Here is a 25332-nt window from a genome sequence, read left to right as displayed (position 1 = left end):
CTGTTTATGTAAATATAGAACTGTATTAATCCACATGCGCATTTGTGTTGTAGAAAGAGGATACCAGCCACCTGTAACAACATCCTCTCCCTTGCTTCCTTGTGATACAAGAATCTATAGTGGCGATGAGGACGCTACAGTAAGAATCTCGCTGGCCAACTGCAGCAGACCCTGCAAGTTACAACCAACGATAATTTTATGAATAAATTAAGCACAATCCTATTCACATGATTAATCTGTGATGGCTTGGCATGGAGAGGAAGGCAGAAAATCTCTCTCACTCCATGAAAGGTTTCTAACCCTAGTCTGTCAAACAATGTACATGCGGGCACACATGGGAAAGCATATGCCCTACAGAAATAATTTTCTCAATAAGAGCCTGTTGCAAAGGTTTTAAACCAATATTCTTTCGTGCCAAGGCCACAGAGTAATGGCGGATCTCATACTTTCCTTCTTCTGGCATCTGCACCTGGCTACACATCTTATCCTTCCAAAATGATTTCTTTATCCACCACACAATGGAGTTTTATGACATGCCGCCACAAAATGTACAGGACGGTCAGATAGGAAGGCTGTGGGCAGGAACGAATGATTAAAAGAGTTGAAGTAAAAGGTCTTTTATTGACCACTTTTGCCTTATGTAGGGTCACACCGTCAGGCCTAGGGAGGCGAGGGTGAGCCAGAGCATAGAGTTTGGTGAAACATAGTTCGCGAAGCTAACGAAAGTTGGTGTCTGCCAGTCGGGCAAGTTCAAGCGGCATGCCGGCTGTGAAAACTAAGTGCACGGCGCCGCAGAACCGGGAGAGGCGAGAGATGTTCACTGCTATAGGGCACGCATTCAAGAGAGAGAGCCTCAGTGGCGGGCAGCCAGGTACATCCAACACACCACGCGGCTTCCTCCGCCCTGATTGGTCAGGACCAGGAAACCCGCGGGGGTGGCAATGAAACTTCCCATAGCATGGCTTGGTCAGCGACACCTGGGTGGCGTTACTTTGTCAGCACACGAGGGAGGCGCGTGATTGAGGTAGCCTTCCTCGGTGCTGACTTCCTGTTGCCAGACCGTGGGACGAGAATAACTCGTATTTATAGGCAGCCGACACTGCCAGCCGCGGCTGGGCCATAACAAGAAAAATAAAGTTACCTTTTGAAAGCTAATAAAATAAGGTAAAATCCCCTACTGTCTGGCTCATACTTACAAAATTGTTGCAGGGAGTTCATTACTTGTTGCTGGATAGCAGGTGCAGATTTGAAGGGGTTATGATATACTTGGTGCACAGTAAGACTTATGGTGTTCAAACTGCTCAGTTGGATCCTTGAAATCAAGTACTTCTGCCCTCACATTCCCGTGCAATCCAACAGTGGGAAACTGCATATCTGAATGCTCTACAAATATGGATATTGCACAATTAAACCACCCAGGCAAGTTGAGACCCACAATGATGCCTGTTCAAATTCTGTCAGGTGCTGATAATGGTGTCTCACACGTGTACACACCGATTCCATGACGTTCAGTGTTCACTTAAGAGAAGCCGAAACGATCCATCTCCTCCATTGCCATAAGGTTTGAGTTCCTCTACAGCTTTATATCCTTTAGAATCACCATCTCCTCAATAGTTAGTGTATCATACGTTATACCACTCCTGTCATCTGGAAAAAATTGTTTTCACTCCCTCTACTTCCATCACTCCACTTGTGACGTGAAAATTTGCTTCACAACTTTCACTATGGTCGTCCTTGGTATTGCCCTTACATCTACAATGTTTTGAGAGAATAGTAACATCAATTACTTTGCAACTGTCTCTACTGGTAGCTCTCTCAACTCCATTTAGAAATTTATGACCTCTACGTTGCCATGATCCATGTAAAGCAACAGATAAATCTGTACAATTCCCATTATATATCACAGCTTCTTCAACTCCTTTCTTTATTGTTGCTTGAGCAATAACTTCAGCAGAAGATCCCACCAATTCATTATAAAATCCAAACTTGGTTGGTGGATCCGGCAAGTTCATAATTCCACATAACATTGTCCCTGCACCACTGCCCTTACCAGTGCAACGAAAGCCATACACCAGCCTAACATTTATATCATACACCTTCTTTACAATATTACCACTACTAGAAATACTGTTAGAATTAGAAAACGAAACTTCTGCAGCACATTTGTTACACTTCAATAACATTTTACATGCCAAACCAATGTGTGAAGTTATTTTCAATTCCAGTCCTCTTTCTTTGAAAACTTGGCATAATACGTTATATTTCAAAATATTAGAGAGCAAGGAAATGTTAATTATTTCATTCACATAATTACTGTCACTTTCATAGTTTACAAATTTTTCTTTGAAGTCACAAAGTTTCTTGCTGGAAAAAGTTCTATCACATTCATTTGGAGTAGCTGGTGAAGCAGTCTGAGCAGCATCTCCCTTCGAAACAACAAAAGATTTCTTCTTCCACTTATTGTGCCTTTTCTTAAACACTCGATTGCTGAAACGGGGCATATTGAGATCCACAAACCAAATACGTAAAACAGGTATGAGCAAAATTCGCAAATATGCAAAATTGAACAGCTAAACAACACAAAGCAAACTCGGCACGTCAACACACACGGTATAGCGTTTGTGTTTACCGATATGAACAGTCACTTGTCACAGAGATAAAGCCATACAACGTTGGAAAACAAAACAGTGTCTAATTCCGCAAAGATACCCTTCTTGCAGTCAGCGAGCGGCGCCGTCAGAGGTGACACACCAAGTCGCTACAACCGTTTACACGGCACATCAACTTTGCAACGATAAAAAACACACCTGGAATTCACTTATAAGGGTGAAACTTGATTTGTTTTATTCAGAAAACTCCAAATAATTTTATAATGAAAAAACCAAAAAACGTTAATTTTGTCATTTTCCTCGTTCCGGTTTCCCTTAACATCTGACGCTATTCAAGCTCCTATGAGGTCTGGCATCAACACCGAACACGAAAAACACTAATGCACTCTGGTGGTGTTCTAGCTGTCGCAAGGAATTGCAGTTCTGTTTACATACTTGGTAATTTTGTGTATGTGTGCGAAGTTAAATTGACATTTGGCCATGTTTTCTACGTGCCCCACTTTTTTGCTTGTGATGAGAATATGGAAACAAGCTGTAAACTTTTGTGTAAAAATCTTTGGGAAGAACACATATTCAGGCTAGTGTCAATCAGGCGTTGTCCTACTTTCATATTACTGTTGCAAATGAGGCAAAGCCTGCTAGCCATTGTAGTGAGTGGTTTTGCACTAGCGCTAGGTGTAAGTGGGTATGTTACTGTGTGTTGGGCATTCATTGATGAGTAATATCATGAAGAAAAAATGTATCTGGAAGATGCTGAAACAAGTACCAAAGAACGTGCAAAGACGACTGAGGAGTGAGGTTTCCTTATTGTTAAAACTGGAGGCGTTGGGATCATTTCCACGACACACAAGCTATAATAAGATGTTGGTGAAGTGCTGTTGTGCAGTTAGGGTATCCTCAGCTTGTAAATTGACAACTCTAAAACTTCGTACACGCTTAGTTTCTGAATATAGTTATTGCGGTAAACATTAACTTTGGGCCTCCACTTAAAATATTTTGCCCCAGCCTGAAATCTGTTCTTCTGTCCTGGATACTAGTAAAGATTATGGCTCATTATTATTCTAGTATTTGAAGTGTTTATTTAATGTATCAGATATTATAAACTACCTTGCCTGATTGATTGGTCAAAATTATTCATCAACATCATGCTGCACTGTATCTGACAGTTGGCACTGATATTAGAATTTATTTTAGGCCTCTAAATTGCACTTGGAGCAAAAGTTAGCTTTTCAGAGAGAACAAGCCTGAAACGTGTGTCTCTGCACTGCAGTATACAAAGTATTCACCATAAAAGTGGTGGCCACAGCTCGTGATATTCCCATTTAAGGCAGTTTAGCGTGACATTAACAAGGTCACTGCTTCATTGGGCGAGTTGCAGTTAAAAGCTAGTTTTGGCAAAAGCTTCGCAATAATGTTGTATGAGGGGCGTTCAATAAATAATCCAACACTTTTTTTTTCTGAAAAGAGGCTTGGCTTTTTTCAGGATTCAAATACACTATATTATTCCCCACTCTTTTGGCTACGAAAACCTATTTTTCAACATAAACTCCATTCAGTGCGACGGCCTTATGCTACCTCACAGTCAGGGTCTGTGTGCCCGCATGACACCACTCTTCTGGTAGACGTCGGAGGCGACGTCTTGCTGCATCATGCATGTACTGCTTCCTGTGGAGTGCATTCTTCATTGGACCAAACCGATGGAAGTCGGAAGGTGCGAGATCCTGGCTGTAGGGCAAAGGAAGAGTAGTCCAATGCAGTTTTGTGAGCACCTCTCAGGTACACAGCTTGTGTGAGGGCCTGCATTGTCATGGAGAAGGAGAAGTTTGTTTGCATTTTGTAGAGTTTGAGCGTGATACCTTGATTACCTCGAATGAGATTGTCCACACTTTCCAAGACTGCAGCAGTGTGCGACACGTTGGAGATCGGACAGGTTTGCGCGACCTTGTTGCTGTGATGACAGACGCCTCGTCCAACGACTCACCGTGCTTTTGTTCACTGTCAGGTCTCCGTAGATATTCTGCAAGCGCCTATGAATATCTGCGATGACATGGTTTTCCGCCAAAAGAATCTCAATTACAGCTTTCTGCTTGGCACGCACATCCATTACAGACGCAATTTTATGCGCTACGTATAGCGCAGCCACATGTTTGAACTTCATGAAACTATATGGCTGAAGCTGGAATATTCCACAATGTCTCACAACAACTTACGCGTTTTTTCAATCGAAACTGACCGACAAAAAATGTGTAGCACTAATTACTGAATGCCCTCGTATATTACTTAAAGCTACTTATAGAAATCGTCCGCTAAATGTTGACATGCAAAGCGTAGTCTCCATTAACCCAAGGAATAAAATGGCGTAGGATCATGCGAAGGGGCCGAACACGGAACGGGACAGATTGTTCTTTCAATCCGTCTTGGAGGGAACACCTGAAATAGGTGCTCACTAGCACAAGCATAAGGTGTTCAAAATGGTTCAAATGGCTCTGAGCGCTATGGGACTTAACCTCTAAGGTCATCAGTCCCCTAGAACTTAGAACTACTTAAACCTAACCAACCTCAGGACATCACACACATCCATGCCCGAGGCAGGATTCGAACCTGCGACCGTAGCGATAGCGCGGTTTCAGACTGTAGCGCCTAGAACCGCTCGGCCACCCCGGCTGGCACATAAGGTGTACAGTGTGAACAGGGCTCCATTATATTGGAATGACACGCATGAAGAAAGATCATGTGCTGTATATTCTAACACTTTCGAGAATATGCGCCTCAGAAGGATAGTATAAAGAGGGACCTTCAAGGGGGGAGGATGCTGGTATGGCCCTGTTAAGCAAACGAAGACTAGAAATTCAAACGGGGTTAAGCAACATTTTTGTGAAAAACGAGATTTTGCTGTCGATAGGAGGTAGGTGTCAAGCCCATTGCCTGGCGAGAGGTGCTATGTCCGTACATACTCCCGTTACCGTTCGTAGATGGCGTTCAATCCATGAGGAATGTCGATATGCTCTGAGTCCACGTTCTACCACTAGCGCTCTGTTGTTGATCAGTCGACATTTGTTAATGAAGATGGCTGATCTTATGATGCATTGTGCGTCTGAATACTGTGATGGTCCAAAAGCAATGAGGAGTCAATGTGAAAGCGTAAGTAAGAGAGTGATGCAGGAGAAAGGCAGAGTGTCTGATTCATCATACAAGACAGGAAAAGAAAAAGAAAAACCTCCCAAACAACAGCCAAGCACACAGGTACGTGGTCAGTACATTAAACGTTAATGCTTCACAATAAGAGTATCTACGTGAGACTCTTATGATTGAAAACAAGTAACAGTGAAACGTCCCCTTAGAAAATTTTGTAAATGACGGTGCTGGAAAACCTCTTACATTATTTAATTTTCAAACAGCTGAGCAAAACAATTTTCTCTTTACTTATTCTGATCATCACTAAACTGACACACAATATTTTTTTTTTTTTTTTTTTTTTTTTAGCGCAACGCAGTCTGACTTTCAATAATCCCTACAAAAGAATGGCCCTGACTAACAATAACCTATACCTTTCGTCAATCACTTACCTCACAAAAATCTTCCTTACTCAAACTACTGCAATACAGCGAGCGGCAAATACTGCCGGCTAAATAAAAGATTCTAACTACTGAAGGCACTAACTACTGATAGGCATAGTTAGCAAATGAAAGATTTTGATGCAGAACAAACACTGTATTTACGTTAATAGTGTTCAAAAGTCATAATACATATAGCAGTTCATGACATCCAGTCTTACAAATTTCCTTTTTCTGACGGACACACGTCCAGATCTTCCGCTCTCAAAACTCTGCCATCTCTCTCCCCACATCCACCACTGCTGGCGGCTCACCTCCAACTGCGCAACGCTACGCGTTGTTCACATCCCACTGCGCAACACTACAATAGCGAATATTCCAATAATGCCAACCAGCCACAGACTGCACACAGCACAGTCAGTAATTTTCATACAGAGCGCTACGTGGCGTTACCAACATAAAAACGTAAACAGCCTACTTACAACAGTATTGTAATACTATAATGTGTCACAATATTTGGTTTCAAGTTACCGACAAATGTATTATTGTCAATCCTTTTGAGCGAACATACCACGAACTTGTTTACTACGTTCTACCAGCAAAATTAGCAGGCACAACGTACGTTCTTAATGAGGCTCATGGACGTTATTCCAGTACAACGTCGGCGAAATGGAAAGTACGTAGATTCCACGGAAAGTAGCCGCCAGTGTACACTGAGGTTCGTAGTCCCTGCTCGTGAGGGTGCAATAAACAGGAATGTAAGAATACCTTTATGGATGATTCCGTTATTTCAAAGAAAAAAGTAGAGATCATAGCACGGAAGAAAAAGACCGGCGATAATGTTTTCAAAGACCATAGAGGTGGAGCATTTAATAGAAAATTCACAGATGAAGGTCAGCAGATTGGGCAGCTCTCGGGCCCACATTCACATGTTGCCTAGAGATGTGAGGCACTACAACAGAAAGCGCACAACGAAGGACTACTTAAGCCCCGATCTCAATATTAACTTATAAATTTTACAGGAAAGATTTCCTTGTGGATGTTTAGCACTTATCTTTCAGAAAGCCACTATCAGATACAAGCAAAACATGTGACTGGTTAGTTCTAGAATGTAAGACAAACCACTAGGCTGCCGTCAAAGCTAAGAAAGAACTCGAATTGAACCATCGCAAAGGCGAAAGGGCCGCATCACACTTAAGAACTGATGCACTTGTTGCAGCGTTACCAAACAGTGATACTTGCACGCTATACATAGATCTCCAACAGGTTATGTTCGTACCTTTCCTTAAGCAGCAACTCTCATGTTACAATTTCGGTGTACATATGTATGACACTGGTGATACCACAATGTGTATGTGGAATGAGACGGAAGGTGGTAGGGGAGCCAATGAAATCGCATCCTGTTTATTTGCATTTCTGAATCAAGTAGCTAGTATCATAATGAACTGTGCGTATGCAGTGACAACTGCTATGGACAAAATAAACACCAAATTCTTCTATTCATGTTCAAGTTTCTAAAGTGTTGTGATATGTTTGAATATGCTGATCATAAATATCTCATATCTTGATATAGCTGTCTGGAATGTGATCGAGATTTTGCAGTCACTGAAAAGAGAAAGAAGAGAGTGAAATATTTCGTTGCGGGTGAGTTCATCACCTCATCCAAAGCCATTCAAAGTTCTGGAAATACATGACTCGCCCTTTCTTGACTTTTACACAGCAGCAGAAAACTTGATCGCCACCAACAATTCTTGATATCAACTGCATCGTGGATTCAATTATCTGCCCCTGGAGAGGTCAAAATACGAAGAACCTTCGACGAGCAAGAGGAGCGGACAACATTCAGTGTCCTCAAGAACGGCAAATCAGTCTCTGATTTCCAAAATCTGGAACTAAAGCAAGTTGACAACCATCAGTGCTTATCGCGAGAGAAGAAGAAGGACCTGCTAAGTGTGATATCATATTTACCAGAAGAGCACATCAAAATTTGTTGTTAAATGCGTGTAAAATGTCACAATATGGTCTTTGGTACTCTTATTCCGCCTCGTCTTGCTAATGTAATCATTGTAGAAACAACACAAAAACAATGAACTTAGCCCTTTTCTAAATTGTCATTTTCTTTGTGATACTACGGGCGGACTAGTTGTTCTCTGAGTTACTTACCAGATCACATCTTCCTTCAGTCTGACTTACTAACGTATTATTTGTATCAAAGCATTCCCCTTTCAATATCTCGAAACAGTCATTTTGGTACTTAGTCCCTTTTGAATTTCTAGTCTTCAGTCATTCACTATGTCTTCCTAGATTTTCATTGAAACTCTGCGGGGGCAGACAGTTCTTCTCTATTATAGAGTACGAATTCGCAACGGTCCCTGGATGATTATTGTGACTACTGAGCGCTCCATCTCTGTTAAAACAGATGCGTAACCAAGAAAATGATTGACCACATTGCACTACTACACGGATTGCAAGAACCGGAGTCAACTGGAGCTAAACTTACCCGCACCATGCCGTATCGATAAGGGGAAGGCGTGGCGGGGGTAGAGATGCGAAAACTGGTAAAAAAAGACGATTTAAGAATTAATTGGGAAAAGTTCTTAAGTTCTGCCTACAAGCAGAATCATACAATTAGGAATTTATTTGCTACAAGGTGCAGTTTTCGTCAATATGGCACATTTGAGACATACACAAATCAAAAAAGTTTTGCATCACCTCGGTTCCGAGAGTTTCGGTACCTGTACAGAAAACTGGAATAGAGATCAACATAAAAATCATTTCCGCCTTTTTTTTCTTGCTCATGAAAGCCACACATTGCATGTTGTACCACCACACAGCAAAACCTTCAGAGGTGGTGGTCCAGATAGCTGTACACACCGGTACCTCTAATACCCAGTAGCACGTCCTCTTGCACTGATGCATGCCTACATTCGTCGTGGCATGCTATCCACAAATTCATCAAGGCACTATTGGTCCAGATTGTCCCACACCTCAACGGCAGTTCGGCGTAGATCCCTCAGAGTCGTTGGTGGGTCGCGTTGTGCATAAACAGCCCTTTTCAATCTATACCAGGCATGTTCGATAGGGTTCATGTCTGGAAAACATGCTGCCCACTGTAGTCGAGCGATGTCGTTATCCTGAACGAAGTCATCCACAAGATGTACACGATGGGGGCGCGCATTGTAGTCCATGAAGATGAATGCCTCGCCAATATGCTGCGGATAAGGTTGCATTATCGGTTGCATTACGGCGCCTTCCATGACCACCAGGGGCTTACATCGGCCCCACATAATGCCACCCCAAAACAACAGGGAACCTCCACCTTGCTGCACTCATTGGACAGTGTGTTGGTTCAAATGGCTCTGAGCACTATGCGACTTAATTTCTGAGGTCATCAGTCGCCTAGAACTTAGAACTAATTAAACTTAACTAACCTAAGGACATCACACACATCCATGCCCGAGGCAGGACTCGAACCTGCGACCGTAGCGGTCGCTCTGTTCCAGACTGTAGCGCCTAGAACCGCACGGCCACTCCGGCCGACAGATGGACATCACCATGGACGTCGGGAGTGAAGTTGCGCATCATACAGCCTATTGCGCACAGTTTGAGTCGTAACACGCCGTCCTGTGGCTGCACGAAAAGCATTATTCAACAAGGTGGCGTTGCTGTCAGGGTTCCTCCGAGCCATAATCGGCAGATAGCGGTCATTCACTGCAGTAGTAGCCCTTGGGCGGCCTGAGCGTCTCTCTGTATCCCCTCCATGTGCGATCAACATTGCTTTGGTTCACTCCGAGAAGCCTGGACACTTCCCTCGTCGAGAGCCCTTCCTGGCACAAAGTAACAATGCGGACGCGATCGAACAGCGGTATTGACCGTTTAGGCATGGTAGAACTGCAGACAACACGAGCCGTGTGCCTCCTTCTTGGTGGAATGACTGGGACTGATCGGCTGTCGGACCCCCTCCATCTAATAGGCGGTGCTCATGCATAGTTGTTTACATCTTTGGGCAGGTTTAGTGATATCTCTGAACAATCAAAGGGACTGTGTCTGTGATACAGTTTCCACAGTCAGCGTTCAGGAGTTCTGAGAACCGTGGTGATGCAAAACTGTTTTTGATGTGCGTATTTTACATTCATCCTTAATTTTTATGCAACTTATTTACAAAATTATGAAATTTGTTAGATCTGCATAGAAAAAATTGCTGAAACGTGGTTTACAGAAATGAGGGTGGGTGTGGAAATAGGAGGCGCAGCTTTGGCAGTTCTGCCAGAGGCACAGGATCACCTCGGTAGTGCTCTGACATGCAGCTTCTGTGAATGGTAGTGACGTAGCCACTGTTACTCCATATTACTTTCCACACAGTACTGTGTACCACACCCATATCATTTGTATACTAGCAAAGCACGAACTGAAACCGTTATCGTTATTTCTTCTGGTATTGCTACAACCGTTCTGCACGTGGCAACTCGGATGTAGAGAGCACAGTACCTTCGAGTAGCGGAACTTCAGGAACCTCGTGTACTGGTACTCTCCACCCCCAGCTGAATCGTAGTACTCGAAGGCGGTGTAGTAGACGTCTGAGGCGTTGTACTGTCCGTAGGCGATTCGTCGGCCGTCCGGGGACCACAGCAGCATGTTTGCCCTGCCCACCGTGTTTGAGGCAGACTGCGACACTAGAACACGATTCTCTCATCAGACAAAAGTGTTGCCTGGAAACGAAAACCATCTAGCAATGTGAGGTGCACAGTATAGTGGTAATGAAAACAGAAGTGCCACACTACAACTGTACACAAACATCATCTCAATGTAATCCCAGACGAAACAATAGAAGTAAAATATTTTCCTATTTCTTCTTCAACTCAATATAGTACCCTTACTGCCAAAATCACCCTTAGATGTTTTTCAGATGGCTAAACACTGTTGAAAGGTGGAGTTAGTTACCTTCAAAAGGGCTTCTTCTATTTTCTTTCGTGGCCTGCCCTTAGGGTTCTTTCCCAAAATGTTTCCTTGCAATTCATTTGTCGTAAAGTTATTGGATCTAAATAAATATCCCACAAAATATCCAAAAAATATCGTTTTCCGTTTCTGGATAGTTGCTATGAGGTTTATTTGCTCACTGATCCCTTTCAAAACATCTTCATCGGCTTTTCTTTCTATCCAGACGGTTCTCATTACTCTTCTCCAAAGCCACATCTCCATCGCTTCTAAGCGTTTTCTATTCGTTTTCACCAATGTGGAGCTTTCACTCCTGATGAACGACTTGATAATATTTTTTCTTAATTTTTTCTTTTCTATATTAAACGACTTGTTCTCCAACAGGTATGTTCTTATGCTGAAAGCGTGTTTACTTATTGAAATTATTTTTGTTATTCCCTGCCTGGATCTGTTATTTTCCGTGATTAAGGTACCGAAATAACATAACTTGTAGCTGTTCTTGTTTTATTTCTTTGAATTTTGTAGTCAGGTTTCGTCCTCAGTTTTTATTTGCTTACTATCACAATTTTTGTTTGGTTTCTGTCAATTATAAATTCAAGCTCTTTCATAACTCTTACAAATTTAGGATATACTTTTATTTTGTATGTATTAACGCACTACTATTCTCAAATGTTATGCATTGAGTAGGAATTCCGCCCACTACAACTCCAGGTGTTTTTTCTGTTAATATGTTCATAAGGTTTTTTTTTAATGAAAAGGTTATATGGTGACAACGACAATCTTTCTCTGATACCTTTTCTAATTGTAGCTTCCCGTTGCTCTCAGTTTATCTCTGTCTTCATAATGGTTCAAATGGCTCTGAGCACTATGAGACTTAACTGCTGAGGTCATCAGTCCCCTAGAATTTAGAACTACTTAAACCTAAATAACCTAAGGACATCACACACATCCATGCCCGACGCAGGATTCGAACCTGCGACCGTAGCGATCGCGCGGTTCCAGACTGTAGCGCCTAGAACCGCTCGGCCACTCCGGCCAGCTCTCTGTCTTCAAAAACTTGTTTTCATTTATTGTTTACATTATTCTTCTATCTTTCCAGTCTAATCGCACATCTTCAATATTATGAAGATTTTTGAATGTTATTTCTAAAGCAATAGATGCTATTTGAATATCCCTATTCAATTCTAATCTTCTTACTAGCACGCTCTGGAGTCCTATTACGGCTCCTCGTGTCTCTGTTTTTGGTCTAACACCCAGATGAGTCTTTTCAAGTTCTAATTAAATTTTGCATTGTATCATGCTTCTGACAATGGATGAGAGTATTTTTGCTGCTTGTGAAATAGAGTTTATTGTTTTGCTGTTTTGGAGCAGTACGTTGTATCCCCATTTTTATGAAAGTGATTTTCTTCACTTGACCACTCGGATAGTCGAGCGCATTGGCAGGCCGCTTCAGGGATTCGGGGATATGCGCCAACCCTGGATCGAATCCACCGGGCAGATTAGCTCTTAACTACATTCATGGAGGAATTTGTTGCCCCATCGGTCACTATTTTCTTTACAATTCCGTTCCTATTACAACGTTACCACACCACTTCTATGTAATCTGTTTACCGGCTATGCTTTTGTACTATGTTCTAAATGTCAAAAACAAGTGTGCAAAATGTTTTCGGTTGACGAAAATATAAGTATTGACTTTAATGAATGAAAATGAGTGCTTAATTGATTTGTATATGTACCTAGTCATTTTTTGTATTGAAGGTATTGTTTATTTCTTTCTTTGTACTTTACTTAATTGATTGTTATTTGATCTCAAAACATGTTTCTGAACATTGTTGAAGTAGATTTTCTTTGGTTTTTAAGTTGATTATAATTACGGGCCGGCATAGATTTTCATTGTCATCTTTTCCTTATATAACTTATGGTTGTTCGTCTTCGTAACTGCGAATACATTTCGTATATTATAAAAACCCTGTTTAGGAGGCCATTGTTAATGTAAGATATTTAACTGTTGGTTGGGTTACTTTTCCGTTTTTAATAAAAATTTATTTTTCATTAATAGAAGCCTTTCTTTTATTGATTCTTTAAGAACTGTTTAGATAAACATAGACGTAAACAATTTTCAAAAGGTTTTTCTTTTTGGAGTCGAAAACTAGCCCACGAAGCTACTGACGTCAGTCTAAGTAGCGAGGGTTAACGACGAAAGTCGGTGTGGTGTGCCGGCCAGTCTGGATGTGGTTTTTGGAGCTTTCCTACGTCCCACTAGGTGAGTACCAGATTGGTACAAACATTCCACCTCAGTTATATGATTCGCAGCCATCCAAAAAACATTTGCACACTTTCGCATGGAACAACATTAGACGCAGGCAGCTGGGGTTGCATAAATTCCGTCCCAGGGTGGCGGTAAGGGATCGCGACAGGAAGGGCATGTGGCCATCCTCTGTCAATAGCTTTGCCAAATCCGGCAGTTAACATGCCCACCTCGTGAAGATACGAGATAGAGGCCAGGAACAAGAAGAAAGAAGGCGTATTTTCTTAATTTCTTGAAAACCATCTGTTGACCACCAGACGTGTAAACATATTGTTCTCATTTCAGCTACCTAAAATCGTTAAATGTGAGGATAGCGCATTATGCTTACAATGTCCGTAGTCGTCGACGATGCCGTTATAGACTGCCATCGGCACGCCATCCGTAGTGACCTGCAGCGGCTCGGCGGTGGGTTCGGCCAGGTAGTAGATGTCGTTCTCATACACGTAGGCCAGCCTGTTGCCTGGCCCCCACTTGGCCAGCTGCAGCCGCTTGCCCTCGCCGATGTGTATTGTGGTGCTGCGGGCGGAAGCAGAAAGGCAAGTAAAGACTCAGTTCTCACACTGTCACCTTATGTAGGTGGCTCAATTTTCTGCTAATAAATAAATTTAGCAGAAAAGCGCAAGACTGTCATGCTAGATACAGACGTAATTTCAACCAGATGTTATAGGACACATTCAGTACCCAATGCAACTTTATTTTTCTGAAAGCAGGTTGGTTTTATTCAGGATTCCAAACACCATATTATGACGCCCTCTTTTCGTTACAAAACACACACCTGCATGATACCTATTGTGTTGCTCGTTGTCACTGTAGGCTTGTATCACGGGAAGGAAGGAGAGGATGTTGTTTGGTGGCCGGTATCTTCTTTCTATAACACAACTGTATGCATGTATTAACAGGGTTCTTAATTAACCACAAAAATAAGTTATTTATCTTAAGCTAGTCCATGTTCTGTAACAAGTATCAGCTAGTAATAGCGAATACCCTGTTCAAGAATCACAAGAGGAGGAGGTATACTTGGAAAAGGCCGGGAGATACGGGAAGATTTCAATTAGATTACATCATGGTCAAACAGAGATTCCGAAACCAGATACTGGATTGTAAGGCGTACCCAGGAGCAGATATAGACTCAGATCACAATATAGTAGTGATGAAGAGTAGGCTGAAGTTCAAGACATTAGTCAGGAAGAATCAATACGCAAAGAAGTGGGATACGGAAGTACTAAGGAATGACGAGATACGTTTGAAGTTCTCTAACGCTATAGATACAGCAATAAGGAATAGCGCAGTAGGCAGTACAGTTGAAGAGGAATGGACATTTCTAAAAAGGGCAATCACAGCAGTTGGGAAGGAAAACATAGGTACAAAGAAGGTAGCTGCGAAGAAACCATGGGTGGGTGGTGGTGTGGTCTTCAGTCCTGAGACTGGTTTGATGCAGCTCTCCATGCTACTCTATCCTGTGCAAGCTTCTTCATCTCCCAGTACCAACTGCAGCCTACATCCTTCTGAATCTGCTTAGCGTATTCATCTCTTGGTCTCCCTCTACGATTTTTACCCTCCACGCTGCCCTCCAATACTAAATTGGTGATCCCTTGGTGCCTCAAAACATGTCCTACCAACCGATCCCTTCTTCTAATCAAGTTGTGCCACAAACTTCTCTTCTCCCCAATTCTATTCAATACCTCCTCATTAGTTACGTGATCTACCCACCTTACCTTCAGCATTCTTCTGTAGCACCACATTTCGAAAGCTTCCATTCTCTTCTTGTTCAAACTAGTTATCGTCCATGTTTCACTTCCATACATGGCTACACTCCATACAAACACTTTCAGAAATGACTTCCTGACACTTAAATCTATACTCGATGTTAACAAATTTCTCTTCTTCAGAAACGATTTCCTTGCCATTGCCAGTCTACATTTCATATTCTCTCTACTTCGAACATCATCAGTTATTTTACTGCCTAAATAGCAAAACTCCTTTACTACTTTAAGTGTCTCATTTCCTAATCTAATTCCCTCAACATCACCCGAGTTAATTTGACTACATTCCATTATCCTCGTTTTGCTTTTGTTGATGTTCATCTTATATCCTCCTTTCAAGACACTGTCCATTCCGTTCAACTGTTCTTCCAAGTCCTTTGCTGTCTGTGACAGAATTACAATGTCATCGGCGAACCTCAAAGTTTTTATTTCTTCTCCATGAATTTTAATACCTACTCCGAATTTTTCTTTTGTTTCCTTTACTGCTTGCTCAATATACAGATTGAATAACATCGGGGATAGGCTACAACCCTGTCTCACTCCTTTCCCAACCACTGCTTCCCTTTCATGCCCCTCGACTCTTATAACTGCCATCTGGTTTCTGTACAAATTGTAAATGGCCTTTCGCTCCCTGTATTTTACCCCTGCCACCTTCATAATTTGAAAGAGAGTATTCCAGTTAACATTGTCAAAAGCTTTCTCTAAGTCTACAAATGCTAGAAACGTAGGTTTGCCTTTCCTTAATCTTTCTTCTAAGATAAGTCGTAAGGTTAGTATTGCCTGACGTGTTCCAACATTTCTACGGAATCCAAACTGATCTTCCCCGAGGTCCGCTTCTACCAGTTTTTCCATTCGTCTGTAAAGAATTCGCGTTAGTATTATGCAGCTGTGACTTATTAAACTGATAGTTCGGTAATTTTCACATCTGTCAACACCTGCTTTCTTTGGGATTGGAATTACTATATTCTTCTTGAAGTCTGAGGGTATTTCGCCTGTCTCATACATCTTGCTCACGAGATGGTAGAGTTTTGTCATGACTGGCTCTCCCAAGGCCACCAGTAGTTCTAATGGAATGTTGTCTACTTCCGGGGCCTTGTTTCAACTCAGGTCTTTCAGTGCTCTGTCAAACTCTTCACGCAGTATCATGTCTCCCATTTCATCTTCATCTACATCCTCTTCCATTTCCATAATATTGTCCTCAAGTAAATCGCCCTTGTATAAACCCTCTATATACTCCTTCCACCTTTCTGCCTTCCCTTCTTTGCTTAGAACTGGGTTGCCATCTGAGCTCTTGATATTCATACAAGTGGTTCTCTTCTCTCCAAAGGTCTCCATGGGTAACAGAAGAAATACTTCAGTTGATTGATGGAAGGAGGAAGTACAAACATGTTCTGGGAAAATCAGGAATAAAGAAATACAAGTCGCTGAGGAATGAAATAAATAGGAAGTGCAGGGAAGCTAAGACGAAATGGCTGCAGGAAAAATGTGAAGACATCGAAAATGATATGATTGTCGGAAGGACAGACTCAGCATACAGGAAAGTCAAAACAACCTTTGGTGACATTAAAAGCAACGGTGGTAACATTAAGAGTGCAACGGGAATTCCATTGTTAAATGCAGAGGAGAGAGCAGATAGGTGGAAAGAATACATTGAAAGCCTCTATGAGGGTGAAGATTTGTCTGATGTGATAGAAGAAGAAACAGGAGTCGATTTAGAAGAGATTGGGGATCCAGTATTAGAATCGGAATTTAAAAGAGCTTTGGAGGACTTACGGTCAAATAAGACAGAAGGGATAGATAACATTTCATCAGAATTTCTAAAATCATTGGGGGAAGTGGCAACAAAACGACTATTCACGTTGGTGTGTAGAATATATGAGTCTGGCGATATACCATCTGACTTTCGGAAAAGCATCATCCACACAATTCCGAAGACGGCAAGAGCTGACAAGTGCGAGAATTATCGCACAATCAGCTTAACAGCTCATGCATCGAAGCTGCTTACAAGAATAATATACAGAAGACTGGAAAAGAAAATTGAGAATGCGCTAGGTGACGATCAGTTTGGCTTTAGGAAAAGTAAAGGGACGAGAGAGGCAATTCTGACGTTACGGCTAATAATGGAAGCAAGGCTAAAGAAAAATCAAGACACTTTCATAGGATCTGTCGACCTGGAAAAAGCGTTCGACAATATAAAATGGTGCAAGCTGTTCGAGATTCTGAAAAACGTAGGGGTAAGCTATAGCGAGAGACGGGTATATACAATATGTACAACAACCAAGAGGGAATAATAAGAGTGGACGATCAAGAACGAAGTGCTCGTATTAAGAAGGGTGTAAGACAGGGCTGTAGCCTTTCGCCCCTACTCTTCAATCTGTACATCGAGGAAGCAATGATGGAAATAAAAGAAAGGTTCAGGAGTGGAATTAAAATACAAGGTGAAACGATATCAATGATACTATTCGCTGATGACATTGCTATCCTGATTGAAAGTGAAGAAGAATTAAATTATCTGCTGAACGGAATGAACAGTCTAATGAGTACACAGTATGGTTTGAGAGTAAATCGGAGAAAGACGAAGGTAATGAGAAGTAGTAGAAATGAGAACAGCGAGAAACTTAACATCAGGATTGATGGTCACGAAATCAATGAAATGGTTCAAATGGCTCTGAGCACTATGGGACTTAACATCTATGGTCATCAGTCCCCTAGAACTTAGAACTACTTAAACCTAACTAACCTAAGGACATCACACAACACCCAGCCATCACGAGGCAGAGAAAATCCCTGACCCCTCCGGGAATCGAACCCGGGAATCCGGGCGTGGGAAGCGAGAACGCTACCGCACGACCACGAGCTGCGGGCGAAGTCAATGAAGTTAAGGAATTCTGCTACGTGGGCAGTAAAATAACCAATGACGGACGGAGCAAGGAGGATATCAAAAGCAGACTCGCTATGGCAAAAAAGGCATTTCTGGCCAACAGAAGTCTACTAATATCAAATATCGGCCTTAATTTGAGGCAGAAATTTCTGAGGATGTACGTCTGGAGTACAGCATTGTATCTACATCTACATCTACATCTATACTCCGCGAGCCACCTTGCGGTGTGTGGCGGAGGGTACTTATTGTACCACTATCTGATCCCCCCTTCCTTGTTCCATTCACGAATTGTGCGTGGGAAGAACGACTGCTTGTAAGTCTCCGTATTTGCTCTAATTTCTCGGATCTTTTCGTTGTGATCATTACGCGAGATATATGTGGGCGGTAGTAATATGTTGCCCATCTCTTCCCGGAATGTGCTCTCTCGTAATTTCGATAATAAACCTCTCCGTATTGCGTAACGCCTTTCTTGAAGTGTCCGCCACTGGAGCTTGTTCAGCACCTCCGTAACGCTCTCGCGCTGACTAAATGTCCCCATGACGAATCGCGCTGTTTTTCGCTGGATCATGTCTATCTCTTCTATTAATCCAACCTGGTAAGGGTCCCATACTGATGAGCAATACTCAAGAATCGGACGAACAAGCGTTTTGTAAGCTACTTCTTTCGTCGATGAGTCACATTTTCTTAGAATTCTTCCTATGAATCTCAACCTGGCGCCTGCTTTTCCCACTATTTGTTTTATGTGATCATTCCACTTCAGATCGCTCCGGATAGTAACTTCTAAGTATTTTACGGTCGTTACCGCTTCCAATGATTTACCACCTATGGCATAATCGTACTGGAATGGATTTCTGCCCCTATGTATGCGCATTATATTACATTTATCTACGTTTAGGGAAAGCTGCCAGCTGTCGCACCATGCATTAATCCTCTGCAGGTCCTCCTGGAGTACGTACGAGTCTTCTGATGTTGCTACTTTCTTGTAGACAACCGTGTCATCTGCAAATAGCCTCACGGAGCTACCGATGTTGTCAACTAAGTCATTTATGTATATTGCAAACAATAAAGGTCCTATCACGCTTCCCTGCGGTACTCCCGAAATTACCTCTACATCTGCAGATTTTGAACCGTTAAGAATGACATGTTGTGTTCTTTCTTCTAGGAAATCCTGAATCCAATCACAAACCTGGTCCGATATTCCGTAAGCTCGTATTTTTTTCACTAAACGTAAGTGCGGAACCGTATCAAATGCCTTCCTGAAGTCCAGGAATACGGCATCAATCTGCTCGCCAGTGTCTACGGCACTGTGAATTTCTTGGGCAAATAGGGCGAGCTGAGTTTCACATGATCTCTGTTTGCGGAATCCATGTTGGTTATGATGAAGGAGATTTGTATTATCTAAGAACGTCATAATACGAGAACACAAAACATGTTCCATTATTCTACAACAGATTGACGTAAGCGAAATAGGCCTATAATTATTCGCATCTGATTTATGACCCTTCTTGAAAATGGGAACGACCTGCGCTTTCTTCCAGTCGCTAGGTACTTTACGTTCTTCCAGCGATCTACGATAAATTGCTGATAGAAAGGGGGCAAGTTCTTTAGCATTATCACTGTAGAATCTTAAGGGTATCTCGTCTGGTCCGGATGCTTTTCCGCTACTAAGTGATAGCAGTTGTTTTTCAGTTCCGATATCGTTTATTTCAATATTTTCCATTTTGGCGTCCGTGCGACGGCTGAAGTCAGGGACCGTGTTACGATTTTCCGCAGTGAAACAATTTCGGAACACTGAATTCAGTATTTCTGCCTTTCTTCGGTCGTCCTCTGTTTCGGTGCCATCGTGATCAACGAGTGACTGAATAGGGGATTTAGATCCGCTTACCGATTTTACATATGACCAAAACTTTTTAGGGCTCTTGTTTAGATTGTTTGCCAATGTTTTATGTTCGAATTCGTTGAATGTTTCTCTCATTGCTGTCTTTACGCTCTTTTTCGCTTCGTTCAGCTTTTCCTTATCAGCTATGATTCGACTACTCATAAACCTATGATGAAGCTTTCTTTGTTTCCGTAGTACCTTTCGTACATGATTGTTATACCACGGTGGATCTTTCCCCTCGCTTTGGACCTTAGTCGGTACGAACTTATCTAAGGCGTACTGGACGATGTTTCTGAATTTTTTCCATTTTTGTTCCACATCCTCTTCCTCAGAAATGAACGTTTGATGGTGGTCACTCAGATATTCTGCGATTTGTGCCCTATCACTCTTGTTAAGCAAATATATTTTCCTTCCTTTCTTGGCATTTCTTATTACACTTGTAGTCATTGATGCAACCACTGACTTATGATCACTGATACCCTCTTCTACATTCACGGAGTCGAAAAGTTCCGGTCTATTTGTTGCTATGAGGTCTAAAACGTTAGCTTCACGAGTTGGTTCTCTAACTATCTGCTCGAAGTAATTCTCGGACAAGGCAGTCAGGATAATGTCACAAGAGTCTCTGTCCCTGGCTCCAGTTCTGATTGTGTGACTATCCCATTCTATACCTGGTAGATTGAAGTCTCCCCCTATTACAATAGTATGATCACGAAACTTCTTCACGACGTTCTGCAGGTTCTCTCTGAGGCGCTCAACTACTACGGTTGCTGATGCAGGTGGTCTATAGAAGCATCCGACTATCATATCTGACCCACCTTTGATACTTAACTTAACCCAGATTATTTCACATTCGCATTCGCTAATAACTTCACTGGATATTATTGAATTCTTTACTGCTATAAATACTCCTCCACCATTGGCGTTTATCCTATCCTTGCGGTATATATTCCATTCTGTGTCTAGGATTTCGTTACTGTTCACTTCCGGTTTTAACCAACTTTCCGTTCCTAATACTATATGCGCACTATTTCCTTCAATAAGAGATACTAATTCAGGAACCTTGCCCTGGATACTCCTGCAGTTTACCAATATTACGTTAACTTTTCCTGTTTTTGGTCTCTGAGGACGGACGTTCTTTATCAACGATGATAATGTCCTCTCTGGTAAGCCGTCAGGTATTTTATCGTTTCGCCCAAGGGGGGGTCCTTCTAACCTAAAAAACCCCCGTGTGCACGCCACACGTACTCTGCTACCCTAGTAGCTGCTTCCGGTGTGTAGTGCACGCCTGACCTGTCTAGGGGGGCCCTACAGTTCTCCACCCAATAACGGAGGTCGATGAATTTGCAACCATTATAGTCGCAGAGTCGTCTGAGCCTCTGGTTTAGACCCTCCACACGGCTCCAAACCAGAGGACCGCGATCGACTCTGGGCACTATGCTGCAGATATTAAGCTCAGCTTGCACTCCGCGTGCGATGCTGGTTGTCTTCACCAAATCAGCCAGCCGCCGGAAGGAACCAAGGATGGCCTCAGAACCCAAGCGGCAGGCGTCATTCGTTCCGACATGTGCTACTATCTGCAGCCGGTCACACCCAGTGCGTTCAATAGCTGCCGGAAGGGCCTCCTCCACATTACGGACGAGACCCCCCGGCAAGCACACCGAGTGCACACTGGCATTCTTCCCCGACCTACCCGCTATTTTCCTAAGGGGCTCCATAACCCGCCTAACGTTGGAGCTCCCTATAACTAATAGGCCCGCCCTCTGTGACTGTCGGGACCTTGCCGGAGAATCGGCCACTGGCCCAACAGGCGAGGCATCCTGTGGTGGCTCGGAAACGATGTCATCACCACTAGGAAGCACCCCGTACCTGTTGGAAAGGGGTAAGGCAGCTGCCACGCGGCCAGATCCCACCTTCGCCTTTCGGCCAGGCACGCGCGAGCCCACCACTGTCCGCCATTCACCCTGGAGTGATGGCTGACCGGTAAGATGCTCACTGCCGGAAGACGCAGCGACATCAGGGGTTCCATGTGATTCCAAGGCCACCGAAGTAGGCATAGGTCTCACCACAGTTGCCCCAACGCCACTACGAGCCGACGCCTGCGCCTCGAGCTCGATGAGCCTAACAGACAAAGCCTCCACCTGCCCCCGAAGAGTGGCCAATTCTCCTTGCGTCCGCTCACAAGTGAAACATGGACTGTGGGAAAACCGGAACAGAAGAGAATCGAAGCATTTGAGATGTGGTGCTATAGACGAATGTTGAAAATTAGGTGGACTGATAAGGTAAGGAATGAGGAGGTTCTACGCAGAATCGGAGAGGAAAGGAATATGTGGAAAACACTGATAAGGAGAAGGGACAGGATGATAGGACATCTGCTAAGACATGAGGGAATGACTTCCATGGTACTAGAGGGAGCTGTAGAGGGCAAAAGCTGTAGAGGAAGACAGAGATTGGAATATGTCAAGCAAATAATTGAGGACGTACGTTGCAAGTGCTACTCTGAGATGAAGAGGTTAGCACAGGAAAGGAATTCGTGGCGGGCCGCATCAAACCAGTCAGTAGACTGATGACCAAAAAAAAAAAAGTCCATGTGGTACAAGTTCTTCTGCACTAGTCCACGTTAGCCTCACTGCTGGTGAAGTACACGTCCCACTGTGCTCACTCCTCTGGTCGCTATGTGCTGCCTGAGACTGAGACTCTGATTGCACCTGCGACTTTCTGCGACTGCAAGTGACTGGGCTGCGACTGATGACTCGACTCGGTGACTCACTCGATGTCTGACTGTGTGAATAACTGACTGGGTGGGAGACTGACTGGGGCCTCTAATCTTCGGAGGCGATCTAAATAATGGCAGTCGAGAGGGTGTTGGCGGCGCGTTTCTTGCGAGTTTGTCTTTACCCTTCTCCTGATAGGCTCACTTGCTCTGGTGCTAAATATCAACTTCTCGCAGCCTCTTTGCCGATCAGAGTGCTGGCGACAGCTTACGGCAGCACAGTGCCACTCTGCTGGTCGAAGTTGGAGCCAACACCTTGCTGCATTAATAACCTCCCCATCATCCATGTACTGATTCCTACAGAGTACATCCTTCATTGGGCCGGACAGATGGACATCTGAAGGTGCAAGATCCACGCTGTAGGATGGATAAGGAAGAACACTCCAATGAAATTCTGTGAGCTTGTCTTGGGTGTGCAGATTTGTGTGAGGCCTTGCATTCTCATGGATAAGGAGAGGTTCATTTGCATTTTCGTGTGGCGAACAGGCTGATGTCGTATGTTCAATCTCCTGAGCGTAACATAGTACTCTTCCAGAGTTGATCGTTACACCATGAGACTTGAGGAAGGACATCAAAGCCTATTCACAGTCCCAGAAGACCATCGCCATTTCATTACCAGCTGAGAATGCGGCTTTGAACTTTCTCTTCAGAGGAGAAGTGGATTGCTGTTTTGTTTCTGGTTTGAAGCGATGAACCTATGTTCGTCGCCTGTGACGATGCTAGAGAAAAAAATTGTCACTATCAGGCTCGTAACGCGCAAGCCATTCCGCACAGATGGTCTTCGTTGCTCTGTACAGTATTGCATTAGGCAGTGAACAACCCAGTGAGCACGATCTGTTGAGTACCCTAACTGGTGGACGAGTGTCTCAGCACTTCCAACAGAGACGTACAGTTTTGCAGCGAGGTGTTTGATTGTGATACGTCGATGACCTCGAATGAGAGTTGAAAGGTGGCTACACAGAGACACAGCGCCAGAGGTTGCGCCAAAGAGTATTATTCAGCCGCCTCCACTGGCAGTGCTTGTTGAGATGTGGTAGTGGAGAGTGCTTGTCGAGAAGTTGTTGTGGAGAGTGCTTATTGAGAAGTGAGCAGTAGGAGTTCTGATGTAGCCGTGACTAGTTGTGAGCATGTTGTATGCAGTTGTTCCGATGGGCTAGACAGATGATGCTGTTCGATTGCGGATGTTGTAATGATCAGAGTGTATGTTTCGTCAATATATATGAAGGTAAAGAAATTGTTTTTATTTTTTATGTCAAATGTCCTAAATAACAATGCCTCTTGGTCACAGGTTCAGTCAACAAAGCATCTGGCTTGTGTTCATGTATTAGAGTGTAATTCTGGTTTGTATGTGCAAATATAGTATTACTGGTTTTTTTAATTACTTCAGTGTAAATGGTGCTTAAAATACCTTGTCGTATTGAGGAAGAACCGTGCCAGATGTGTACGTTGAATCACACTTTCACACGCAGAACAGTTACATTTGTGCTTTGTTGTTTCGTAGCTTTTATAGTTGCTTGGGACTTAATTAATTAATTGTATTAACAGAAGTTTTGTTTCATTCTTTGTTGTTATTCTATGCAGTCAGATTGCGTACTAATACTGGTCAGGGCCAACCGGTTATGAGACTGCGTAACTGGACACACAGCTACCCAAAAATTAAAAATTATTTGCATTATATTTAATTAAGCCCCCATGCACGTGGCGACCCTGCCAGGATCGTCCCTTGGAATCTTCTGATAGGAAAAATAGCAGACAGTAGTATTGTTGTATTAATTTGTAGTTTAGTAATTGTAGTCTATATTACATGTGTAGATTTGGTAATTGAACATTTGTAGTTGTCTTGTCATTCTTCTAATGGTATTTTTGCATTTTTTTAATTTTTGATGTCTTGTATACGGGTTTGACAATTTTGTGCAATTGTGAAGGTTTTAATTCTTCGTTAGGCGTGTTTGTCAGGAAGTATTTCGTGTGAATGGTATTGTTGGTGATAAAGTGTTATATTGTGTGTAATTTTCGTATAGTCACGAGTTTTGTATGTTTTGTAAATGATTACGCGATCGATGAAAAAGGCAAAAATGATGGATAGTGAGAATGACGAAATTGTTAACATGGCGAACTCGCCAACACAGGAGAACAGTATGATGAATAATGAAGTAGAAAACAATTTAATAAGTCGGGAAAACAGTCCGGAACCAGTTCAAAATTTTTCACAATCAAAAAATTTTCAGAATACGAGATTAACGACAGAAGATTCTGGAACAGTATCGGACACAGATAGCTTTAATGCTATGATGAAGGAAGTTAGTTTTATGGGAAATGTTAGGGGCGAAAAGAATTTCGAACAAGTTAATATGGAGCAGTTGATGAGTGCAATATTTAATTTGGGATCTGAATTAAAAACAGTGGGATCACAGTTAGGGTCTGAATTAAAAACAGTGGCAACACGGTTAGACTCACAAATAGGAACAATTAAAACAGAGATGGAAACAATGGAAACACGGTTAGATTCACGAATAGGGACATGTTTCAAAAACATGAAAGATGAATTAAAGAAAGAAATTATAGAAGAGGTACAACCGATTTTGAATTCTCACAATAATAGATTAATTGCAGTAGAGATTAGACAAAAGGAA

General features: G+C 42.7%; 1 protein-coding gene across 1 annotated transcript in view; it reads right to left on the bottom strand.

Moving 5' to 3' along the window:
• LOC126484517 (venom dipeptidyl peptidase 4-like) overlaps positions 1-25332 on the bottom strand; it is a 314011-nt gene that overhangs the window by 162482 nt on the left and 126197 nt on the right. The window contains exons 6-7 of the mRNA XM_050108064.1: positions 13735-13922; positions 10652-10836 (exon numbers count right to left, since the gene is read on the bottom strand). Coding sequence (XP_049964021.1) covers positions 10652-10836; positions 13735-13922 — 373 coding nt within the window. The remainder of the gene's footprint in view (positions 1-10651; positions 10837-13734; positions 13923-25332) is intronic.

The sequence above is a fragment of the Schistocerca serialis genome, chromosome 6 (assembly GCF_023864345.2).
Source record: "Schistocerca serialis cubense isolate TAMUIC-IGC-003099 chromosome 6, iqSchSeri2.2, whole genome shotgun sequence".
Lineage (NCBI taxonomy): Eukaryota > Metazoa > Arthropoda > Insecta > Orthoptera > Acrididae > Schistocerca > Schistocerca serialis.
This window is presented reverse-complemented; position numbering and strand designations above follow the sequence as displayed.